The following is a 12,065-nucleotide window of genomic DNA, read 5'->3' as shown; positions in this document are numbered from 1 at the left end:
GGCGGCGGGCGCGCGCAGAGGCCGCTGGGAGAGAGCGGGCCGGCGCCAATGGTCGGCGGCGGCGCGGGGGAAGGTGGCAACGCGGGCGAGCGCCCTTCCTCGCCGCCTCCCTCCTCCATTCATTGCAGTCGCCTGCCTATTCCTCCGGCCCCCTCCGGAGTGGGCGCCGCGGCCGCCGCCATGGAGGCGCTGATCCCGGTCATCAACAAGCTGCAGGACGTCTTCAACACGGTGGGCGCCGATGTCATCCAGCTGCCGCAGATCGTGGTGGTCGGGACGCAGGTGAGGCGAGCGGGCGGGCGGGGCCTGCGCCAGGGTGACCTCCTCCTCCTCCTCGTCCGCCCAGCCCAGCCCAGGGAGGGGTCGCCCTTGATAATAATGCGAGGAGGGCTGGGCATGGAAGCGCCCACTGGGGCTCGCATTCGTTTTAGGATTATTCTGGTGGGAGGTTGGATTGCCCTGCAGTGTCTGGGGTGGGAATGGACGTCGCTGCTTATTGCTGCTCATTGCTGCTCATGTTATGACTAGTAGCAGTTCCCTTTCCCTCATGGTTTGCGGTGAGGTGGCGCCCCAAAAGGGCTTCGCCACCCCTAGGCGGGTCTCCCCCTCGCGCGGAGCTTCCAGGCGAAGGTCACTCCTTGCGCGTGACGCATCTACATAACACCGGTTTGGTTCTCTTCTTTACTAGTCGAGTGGCAAATGCAGAGAAGGGGAAAGGTGGCCTGTGGCCACTTAAGAGACTGGCGGATTCATAAGACGACCCGGATGGTCGCCAGATTCTGTGTACAGATCTGTAGGCGCAGGACCCCCCCCCCACCAATTCAAACTAGTTCCTTAAGAAAATTCCCAAACTCGGTTCCATGGGTAATTCTGGGTCATTTCTCTACGGTAGCTTAAAAGTTTTTAAGTGTGTATACGCTTATTGCATTTATAAATTTTAAATTTACTGTTGTACAATGTTTTAAATGTTTGCTTTCCTTCTGGGATTTCCAAGTGTGTTTTATAAGCTGGTCTCTGACCGTAATAAATTGTCTATCTATCTAGACTGGCCGATTTGTGGCAGCTTAAAGCTTTATTTTTGGTGCCATAGCTCGGAGTGTGTGCGTGTGCTCTTAGCTGGAACAGACTAGCCCCTTTGGAATTTGTTGAATGTGTAATATGTAAGAAACAAACAAGGAAACTGATAACGGGGGACTAGTGGAACAGGGTTGTACCTTCGTTGTGAAGCTTCTTCCCAGAGTTATCTTGCTGGCTGCTGTGGGAAGTGGTGTGATCCAAGAAAGCAATTTTGATGTCTAATAATAATAATGATAATTTTATTATTTATACTCAACTCAAGTCTGGGTGGCTTACAGCACATATAAAAATATAACAAAACAAACATTAAAAACAAATCAGAAAAGTTCTTAATCATGTAGATTTGAGGAAATATTGAAACTCCCACTGTTTTCAGAATTGGTCTGGCCTCGTGTATACTGACCCCACATAAAGTGTGTTGTCCTCACAACAACCCAGAAAAGTAGGTCACTGTGCTGCTTTTTTTTACAAACCAGGGAACTACCTTGTCAGTTCAGTTGAGATTGATTGTGAACACAGACATATACACTATCCAAATCCTGTTGCACCGTCTGTACTACTGAATTGATTATTTGGGGTTGAATGGTGAGAGGTGATGATGCAAACTAGAGGGTTTAAGGAACTATCTAGACATGATATGGTTCTGCTGCTAAAACTGAGCAGGGCCTTTCATCTGCCTGTCTTGGTAATGAGCTGAGAACCATAAATGAGCCTCTCAGCTTTTCCAAGGAAGGGCGTGGTGTAAAAAACAGTCATCAATACACAAAGGATGAGAACCTGGAAACAATGTGTTTTAATTGATGCAAGGTATCAGGTGTGTGTGTGGGGGGGGATTAAGGAAAACAGTAAAGATTTTAGAATAAGAAAAGTCAGAAGGTTTGTAGGCATGGGTTTATCAGGGTGATAATGTGAAGGGAATGGGAATCAGTGGCAGACTATTATCAGGGCTGTATGTACATCATACTTAAAAAAAAACCTCCTTCCAGGTAATTGCATTGTCAAGAGTAGCTGTATTCTACCGTATGAACTGTGTACATCGGCATGTTTTTTTTTTTTTTGCAAAATAGCAATCTGCATTTGGGGGCTATTTCGATGTAATTTACTCTAGATTTCATAGTCATGGCAGGAGCTAGGATTTTGAAGTATCTTCCCCCTTCTTCCAGTTCTCTGAAACTCAGCCATGTATCTGACTTCTGATATATCAGCTCACAAGCTGTGAGATATCAGCTCATATATATGGAATGTAATTTATACATACAGTATATACACTTTTCATACATGTTGCTGTTTTTATTCAGGTCTAGGAGAACGTCTGCTGGCAAATTCTGTATCTTTTCTGCTGGGATGTGGGTCCCATTGAGCTCAGTGGAACTCTCTTCTGCATAAACATACTTTAGCTATATGGTTTCCAATATGGACTGTAAAATGTAAGCCTTTCTTGAGTTCTGTCACCTTACTGCCCAGGGATGGGAATCCTCAATAGCTCGACCTTCTAGTACCGGTATCTGCTCCCCCATCTAGACAGCTTTAACTAGAGCCTGGGGGACACTTAAGTTTTAACTGCCCTTATTTTTGTACTGATTTATATCTCCACACCCCCAAAGGTCATTGTTCCTTGCCTCTCTTCCCTGTTTTTTTTGGAATGCTCTTTTAAAAAGGACAATGTGAGAAATAGTGTAAAAAGCTGTTCTATCTTTTATCCAAACTCTTTCCCCCATTCATTTATGATTTCTGTGCAATTTGTTTGGTTGACCTTCTTTGGTGGATAGGTGTGCCTTTCAAAAAAATGCCAACTCCCTTGCGCTCAAAATAGCTACACCATGATCCAAGCTGCTATCATAGGAATAATTTTGCAAGTACAGGGATGATGGGAATTGTAGTCCCAAAACATATGGAGGGCCGAGTTTGGGGATGCCTGATCTAGAAGGAAGATAAAACATACACTCACTCTATCATTAAGTGGGCATTTATAGTTGTGTTCCTCTGCTTAGAGTTGCTCTGGTATCTTTGAATTAGTGGGAATTAGTGGGTAGGATGAGAGATGATCTGGCTTGTAAATAGGCACCCTTCTAGTTGTCAGTTGCCAGGCAGAAATTGTGTGCTGATGACCAGGAAGGAAAGCTCTCTCTCTCTCTCTGTCACACCCTTACACACACTGTACGGTATTTCCTTTTACAGAACTCACTGGGTAATTTTTATATTCCCTTTCTTCACCTTTACCCACTTAACAGTCCTGTTTGGTTGTTTGGGCTTGGAGAGGGTGAATGACCCGAGGTTATCACTCCGTGAGTGTCTCAGCCAAGGTGGGTTGTGTGTTGAAACCGGGACTCTACATTTCTAGACTTGGTCAAAGGGTTGAGACGTGCAGAACTGCAGGTTCTAAAACAAGTTTATTGGAGTTCTAGTAGGATACACTAACAGGTAGTGCATTTTGCTTTCAAATCCAGATAATCTTTCTGTTTAAGATGAATCTCTTGTTTACATCTTTATCTCATAGAATCATAGAGTTGGAAGAGACCACAAAGCCATCCAGTCCAACCCCCTGCCAAGCAGGAAACACCATCAAAGCATTCCTGAAAGATGGCTGTCAAGCCTCCGCTTAAAGACCTCCAAAGAAGGAGACTCCACCACACTCCTTGGCAGCAAATTCCACTGTCAAACAGCTCTTACTGTCAGGGAGTTCTTCCTAATGTTTAGGTGGAATCTTCTTTTTTATAGCTTGAATCCATTGCTCCGTGTTCGCTTCTTTGGAGCAGCAGAAAACAACCTTTCACCCTCTTCTATATGACATCCTTTTATATTTTTGAACATGGCTATCATACCACCCCTTAACCTTCTCTTCTCCAGGCTAAACATGCCCAGCTCCCTAAGCCGTTCCTCATAAGGCATTGTTTCCAGGTCTTTGACCATTTTGGTTGCCCTCCTCTGGACACGTTCCAGCTTTGTCAGTATCCTCCTTGAACTGTGGTGCCCAGAACTGGACATAGTATTCCAGGTGAGGTCTGACCAGAGCAGAATACAGTGGTACTATTACTTCCCTTGATCTAGATGCTATACTCCTATTGATGCAGCCCAGAATTGCATTGGCTTTTTTAGCTGCTACATCACACTGTTGACTCATGCCAAGTTTGTGGTCTACCAAGACTCCTAGATCTTTTCACATGTACTGCTCTCAAGCCAGGTGTCACCCATCCTGTATTTGTGCCTTTCATTTTTTTTTACCCAAGTGTAGTACTTTACATTTCTCCCTGTTAAAATTCATCTTGTTTGCTTTGGCCCAGTTGTCTAATCTGTTAAGGTCATTTTGAAGTGTGATCCTGTCCTCTAGGCCGCAGGCATGTCAAACCTGCGGCCCTCCAGATGTTTTGGCCTACAACTCCCATGATCCCTAGCTAGCAGGACCAGTGGGTGGGGAAGATGGGAATTGTAGTCCAAAACATCTGGAGGGCCGCAGGTTTGACATGCCTACACTAGGGTATTAGCCACCCCTCCCAATTTGGTGTCATCTGCAAACTTGCTCAGGATGCCCTCAAGCCCATCATCCAAGTCATTGATAAAGATGTTGAATAAGACTGGGCCCAAGACAGAACCCTTGGCACCCCACTAGTCACTTCTCTCCAGGATGAAGAGCCATTGATGAGCACCCTTTGGGTTCGGTCAGTCAGCCAGTTACAAATCCAGTGAATGGTAGCATTGTCTAGCCCGCATTTTACCAGCTTCTTTGCAAGAATATCATGGGGCACCTTGTCAAAGGCCTTGCTGAAATCAAGATAGGCTATATCCACAACATTCCCTTCATCTACCAGGCTTGTAATTCTGTCAAAAAATGAGATCAGATTAGTCTGACATGACCTATTTTTCAGAAACCCATGCTGACTTTTAGTGATCACAGATCTCAATATACTCCTTTTCTTGTACTGGGGTTTCTTTATTCTAATGCATTTGCAACATGAAATCTTGTGTTACCCTTGGATGTTGCTTAATTTTGAATTAAACATATTTTTGTTTCCCCCCTGCATGCCTTCCTTCCCCCATGCCTCTCCTTGCTTCATGCTTCATTGATACTACTTTTCTTTGGAAATATGCTCTGTTGAACTTAAGTGACCTAATTTTTATTCTCTGTAGGCATGGTTTAGTCCTACTTAGAAAGTGTTTCCCAGTTGGAATTGGAGCAGTATTACACAGAGGTCCTTGACTTACTTTTTTCGCTATATTCTGTGCAGATAAAAAATTAATGTTACAACTCATTTTTTTAAGATTGGGTGAACTCCATTTAGTCGTTGACAGATCTAGGACTCTCTTTCCAGTGTACATTGGGGAAGCGCAATGAAGCATCTGATTGGCATAGTCTTCCCCCTCAAGGTTGCTTTTGAGGAATTGTGCTTTGCTAGTTCCATGGATGTACACATGCAAGTGGAGGCTATCCCATTTTCCCCCCAAGTGTTGGAGGAACACACGATTAGGAAGAGAATGCATGCAGAGCGTCCCAGGTTCAATCCCTGGCATTTCCAGGTCGGGCAGGACCCCATCTGCACTATACAGTGCACTTAAGCAGTATTATGCCACTTTAAACAGTCATGGCTTCCCCCCAAAAATAATGGGAACTGTAGTTTAAGGATGCTGAGAGTTGTTAGGAGACCTCTATTCCTTTCACAGAGCTACTTCTTCCCAGGGAAATGTGAAAATTGGTTTTTCAGCAAAGAAAGACTCCCTCTTCCCGAATCACGCTCTGTGGTTAGAAACTTATCATCAGCAGTTCTGTCTACATTGATAGGGAAAAACCAGGCTTAATTTTTGATATTCATCTTCTAAATTGGAAGAGTTAAAGTTGGTAGGCCTCTAAGGTATCACTTTACCTGGGTGAGGAACCTTTAATTCTTTTCATGCTTGCCAGATAGATGCTTGAAATGGCCTGAGGCTTAGGCCTGCGCGGTTCCTGTCACAACACTTTTAATAATGTCTTTAGGTGGGTCAAGAAGTAGAGGCACTATGTGGGCTCTCTATGCATGTTTAGGAATAGAGGTAGAAAATAATAAAAAATGCTAACAAGCTTAAATGCAGAGCAGATGATAAATGATTCTAAAAATTGAATTGTGAGGATTTTTCACATTTCAGCTATAGTATCTCTAAAAAGAGATCTAAAAATCAAAATTTAATGCCAATATATTATAAACTTGACCAATTTCTATTGAATGTAATCCATCTATTGAACATGTTAAGCTAAAGGCCTGGTTCACACATAATGGTAATACATGGTTTAATTAGCCAAAGTGTGATTTGTAGCAGAGCCAACTAGACTAACCATGATTTGTTTTTTGGCCCCAAACTATGGTGTGAAACAATGGCTTATTGGTTATGAACCAATAAGCCATTGGTTTAACTATCATTTGACATCACAGTACAAGCAGTGACCATTTTAAACGAGTATAATGGACGTGTGTCCGCTGACGATCCTTTTGGACCCTAAAGAGGGAGGGAATAAGGAATTGCCTGCATGTCAAAACCCAACAGCCTTTCTTAAACATGCTATGTTATTTGATTTGATTATTTAATTTCTGTTCCTCTTAACGGTATACAGAAAACTGAAGCAGCAACAGACAACTTAAAATATTACAACAATACAGTTACATACAGTGGTGCCTCGACTTATGAATTTAATCCGTTCCAAAGGCACCTTCGTAGGTTGAAAGATTCGTAAGTTGAAAAACGCCATTGGAAACGCGATTTCCCATAGGAATGCATTGGAAACGGAAAAATTCGTAAGTCGAAGCAACCCTATCTAAAAATATATATGGGTTCTCACACAGGGTCCATGCTGTGGCAGCATGAGCAAGGACAGCTGTGGAAAACTAACCAAGATTCGGAGAAACAAGCCTGCCTTGTGACTTGTGGCTTGTTGAAGTAACCATGGTTAAAACAGATCATGACTTTGCATTATATGCAGACACGACCACAGACTGCTTTTCTTTATGTGAAAATAAAATCCTGGAAGGCAAGTCAGTCTTCAAACAAATGATTTTGTTTACCGTATATTCCGGCGTATAAGACAACTGGGCGTATAAGACGACCCCCAACGTTTCCAGTTAAAATATAGAGTTTGGGATACACTCGCCATATAAGAAATACGACCCGGCGTATAAGATGACCCTCAGCTTTTGAGAAGATTTTCCTGGGTTAAAAAGTAGTCTTATATGCAGGAATATACAGTATATACAGTTCCTTATTTATACAGAGAGAGTCAAATTCATGCATTTCCAGTAAAAAGTCATTAATTTCACACACTCATTCTGTTGTGCAGAAAACATGTTAGTTGCATTTAAAAAGGTTTTGAAATACGTTGCAAGTCAGTATGCATTACTGTGATTGTTAAAGCAACAAATTAAAATATGTGTGTTTTAGAAAATGTATTAATTCCAGAATGGATAACTTGGTTTGAATCAATGATTTAAGTATCTTTAATACCAATTTGAATCAGTACTTCATTACAGTGTAATTCTATGCATGTTGACTCAGAAGTAAGCCCCATTAATGGTGTGGGGCTCACTGTGAGGGAAGAATCTTCCCCAACCTGGCGCCCTTCGGATATTTTGGACTACGACTCCAGTCAGCCCCAGCCATTCATCTGGCAATTCTCAGCCTGGCAGAATAAAATCTAATTGCTGATCTCAGTTTAACAGGCCTGGTATATTTCCTTGAGAAGCTTGGGTTTCTTCTTTTTACGCTCTTGCAAGATGATGCTTTTCCTGTTCTGGTCTATAAGTTGAGGAAGAGCAGCAAAGTGAAACTGACACTAATTATCTGTTTATAATGTAAATTCTCCACAGCTTGAGTGTCCGTGGATCCAGTTGAGCTGTGTGCTACAGTGAGTTGACAGTGTGCTGCAGATTCACGCTGCTTCAGTTAGTCTGTTGTAACTAGTTGGGCATAGACACGTTCTATTCTAGGGTGCATTAAGAAGGTGTGACAGCTGCTATTTCCCCCATTCTTGCTGCCAAGGTTGCCTCCATTCAGTGTAAGGAGTGTTGCTGAAATCCAGATGAATACTCTTGATGAAAATGTATAATCTTATTACTAAAGATTCTTCTGTTCTAGCAGGCTTTTGTTGTATGATAATGGCTTTTAAACTTAATTTTTAATTGCTGGTCTTGTTCACTTGTTTTTTTGTTTTATGAAATTTGTACACCACTGCTTTGAATTGTGTTCTTGCACCAGAAAGGTTGGATGTAAATAGTTGTAACTGATAAATAAAGCCCTTTTTTTCCTTGAAAATCCATTTTCTCAGTAACCAAAGAAATGGCAGGTTGATCCACCCTCAGTGTAACTAGAGATGCTTAATTAAGCCGATAGTGGAATCGTAGAGTTGGAAGGGACCCCAAGATCTGCTCCTTAAGAACCCTCAAGGTGGTAAAGGAGGAGATTCCTCCTCCCCAACATACTGATCACTCTGCAACGGAGGTGACTAACTAGTGCCCCTCAGTGGGCTCTCAGTTCCCATCACCGCAGCCAGCATGGCTAATAGTTGGGGATGATGGGAGCTGTAGTCCAACAGCATCTGGAGGGCCACAGCTTAGCCACACCTGCCCAGCAATTTTATTTATTTATTGTTGAGAAATCCGATGACTGACTTAGAAGCCTTTAACCAGCCTCGGAAGTAAGTCCTTGCAAAAAGTTTTATTAGCCTGCTGGGGATAGCAAAGGACAGGGGGAGTTAGTCATTTTTGTTCCAGGCATGGAACTAAACCTGTTTTCTTTGAAGTATTCCACATGGTTTCTGTCTTGGGTGCAGAGGAGGGCTGGAGCTCTCCATTTATCCTGCCCGCTTGTCATTTGTTGTTGCTTACAGCCACCAGGCTAGTGCTGAAATACAAAACTTTAACCGATTGAAAGACAGGGTGCAAATTGCTGCAGACATATTACCTTGCCTTTTAAGAACTACCCCTTTAATAGCAAGTAAAATACAGTGGTACCTCTACTTACGAATAACTCTACTTACGAATGTTTCTACTTACGAATAGAGCTCCGTCCGCCATCTTGGATGCGGTTTAGATAGGATTTTTTCTCCTTACGAATTTTTAGATAGGGTTGCTTCTACTTACGAATTTTTTCTCCCCATGCATTCCTCTGGGATTCGACTTACAAATTTTTTCGACTTAAAATGTGCGTTCGGAACGCATTAAATTCGTAAGTAGAGGTACCACTGTAATGCATACAGTGGAACCTTGCTTCTCGAACTTAATTCATTCTGGGAGTCCATTTGACTCCCAAAACCATTCGGAAACCAAGGTGCGGCTTCCGATTGGCTGCAGGAGCTTTCTGCACTCAAGCGGAAGCTGCTTCGGACATTCGGCTTCCAAAATAATTTTGAAAACCGGAACACTTCTGAGTTTTTGGCGTTCGGGAGCCAAACCATACGAGAACCAAGGTATGTAGTTACTTGAAAGTCCCACTACTGCTTCATGAACTGGGGAAGTAAGTGCAAGCAATTGTTGTCTATGTGTGTGTATATATATATGTGTGTGTGTGTGTGTGTGTGTGTGTGTGTGTGTGTGCGCACACACACACAGTCCTAGGGCTGCTGCCCCTGTTTGCATTGCTCACCAAGCCTCACACTCTCCTCCCCTTACACCTCAGCCAGATCTCCATCCCCTCACAACTCCTTCAAGTCCCCCATATCCTCAAGACTTCCCTTGTGTCCCTCCATGCCTGTTGTGAGTCAGACCTCGGCTGCTGTTTAAAACCACCCCTTTAAAACCTGCCTCTTTTATTGCTCCTCTCCCTTGCCATGACTTCCTGAAATATTGCAATGAGATGCAAGAAGTCCTCCAAAGGGGGTTGTGCAATGGCAGCCTTACAGTTTTGTGTCTATAGGAGGTTTATATAAAATTCATTCATTCTCTCTCTATATATATTATGTCGGAAGAGAGAGAGAGAAAATGTACAGCATTTGAAGGAGACTGTTGAGGTTATGGATGTATGAAGAAGTGTTTACAGTAAAAAAAAAAAACCACAATAAGCAGTAAGACCAGCAGCTAAAAAGAAAAAATTGACCCATTTATATTGCTACAAATGGAGATTTTGAAGCCAGGCCAGGGCCAAGTTGTCATTTAGGGCTTTAAAGGTTAGAATCAGTCCCTGGAATTGAGCCCAGAAACTAATTTGCAGTCAGTTTAATTTATGCTCAGTTTGAGTAAGGAGATTTATTAGCGCTTATTTGAAGTATATGTTAACATGTTTTGGAGTAATGAGGATCACTGTAAGGATAGATTGCGTCAGAGATGGGGAACCCATGGTCCTTGAGATGTTGGACTCAAACTCCCATTGGCCCCTGTCAATGTGGTCAGAGGCGAGGGATAGTTTGAGTTGGGTTAGGTTAGGGGTCAGCAACCTTTTTCATCCGTGGGCCAGTGGTGGGCTGGACTATACAGTATTTTTTTTGGGGGGGGGGGGAGAACGAATTCCTATGCATTTTAAATAAAAGGACACATTCTACTCATGTAAAAACACACTGATTCCTGGACTGTCTGCAGGCTGGATTGAGAAGGTGATTGGGCCGCATTCGGCCCCTGGGCCTTAGGTTGGCTACCCCTGGGTTAGACTGTAACTAAATACGGTTAGCCTTGTAATATTTTTCAGTGACTTTTTTTGCTTTCTTAAACTCAAAGCTCTCTGGCATATAAAGTTGTGAGTACTTTTTAAAAATCATAGCTGAGCTTCTGATAGTTCTTGGATTGTTTTCTGTATGAATGCTTCAGAGCATTATGATCCATAATTAGCTGCTTCTGATAGGTCGGCCTGTTAGTACTGCAGCAAAGGTTCATCACAATTATTGATGGAATTATTTAATTATAGTTGCAAGGAGGATTAATAGCATGCAATGGTGTATTTGCATTAGCGCCCATCTTTTAAATGTTGATTTCCCCTCCTGCTTTTCTTGGGGCTCTTTCTGAGCCTTTTTCTCTCTCCCCAGTTGTACTGTACTCACTGTAGAATTGGGAACAGTCTGGTCTTGCACACTTCCTCTCCCACTTTCCAACCCCATCTGTTGTTTTACTTGATCTAGGGGGGGCAGGTACCCCCCCGGCTACACCCATGCTATAGTTTCCCTCCCTTTCATGCTAGATTTTCATGAAATGCTATGATGGGATAAAAGCAGAGTTGCCAACAGAGGGCAGTCTAGATCTATTGCAACAGACAGATCCATCTTTTTTTTTCTTCAAAGCCTGATTTTTTGGGGGGGAGGTTTGTATTGACACCTGTCCACAATCTATGAAACTCCCAACTCTTGTCATTTGTTCAAGGCTATTTGAATAGTAGAATCAATATGCAAGTCCTTTGCTTCCTTTTCTGTTTTCAGAGCAGTGGGAAAAGTTCTGTGCTGGAAAGTCTGGTGGGGAGAGACCTGCTCCCACGAGGCACAGGGGTTGTCACCCGGCGCCCCCTCATCCTGCAGCTGGTTAACGTTTCTGCAGAGGATCTTCGGAAAAAAACTGGAGACGAAAACGGTAAGGGCTGCCCATGCTGGGATGCGATCCTTAAAAGCAAACTACTGTTCAGTTGCCGTTATACAGTCATGACAAGTTAAGAAATAAGCCAACATTTTAATTTTAAAAGTCGCCAATGCCTTTCCACGGCCCGTGTGTGTTTCACATTTTTCTCCCTTTTTATATCCTGAGGGCAAGGCACAGCTTTCTTTGGATTTCTACCACCTGCACAACAAGGAAAGCTTGCTTGTGCCCTTGCCATTCCTGTGGAGTGGTACTACTGTTACTCGCTCATAGCATTCAGCAGTTTTAGAACTGAAGCTGTGTGTCTTCTATTTACAGCTGCTTCATTTTGGGGTAGTGGGGTACATCACAATTACACTTAGCATTTTAATGGAATGCATATACCAAGCCAGAACCTTGGTCTGTCTAGCTCAGTGTTGTCAACGCTGAGTGGCTGCAGCTCTCCAAGGTTTCAGACAGGAGATGCTTCTAGTCCTACCTGGA

General features: G+C 43.1%; 1 protein-coding gene across 4 annotated transcripts in view; it reads left to right on the top strand.

Annotated features, from left to right (window-relative positions):
• The first annotated feature begins 26 nt into the window (after positions 1-26).
• Positions 27-12,065, top strand: part of DNM1L (dynamin 1 like) — a 34,898-nt gene continuing 22,859 nt past the window's right edge. For all 4 annotated transcript variants that reach the window (XM_035128533.2, XM_035128531.2, XM_035128532.2 and 1 more), the window contains exons 1-2: positions 27-282; positions 11,432-11,579. In XM_035128533.2, coding sequence (XP_034984424.2) covers positions 49-282; positions 11,432-11,579 — 382 coding nt within the window. In that variant the 5' untranslated portion in view covers positions 27-48. The remainder of the gene's footprint in view (positions 283-11,431; positions 11,580-12,065) is intronic.

Source organism: Zootoca vivipara, chromosome 10, assembly GCF_963506605.1.
Source record: "Zootoca vivipara chromosome 10, rZooViv1.1, whole genome shotgun sequence".
Classification (NCBI taxonomy): domain Eukaryota; kingdom Metazoa; phylum Chordata; class Lepidosauria; order Squamata; family Lacertidae; genus Zootoca; species Zootoca vivipara.
This window is presented reverse-complemented; position numbering and strand designations above follow the sequence as displayed.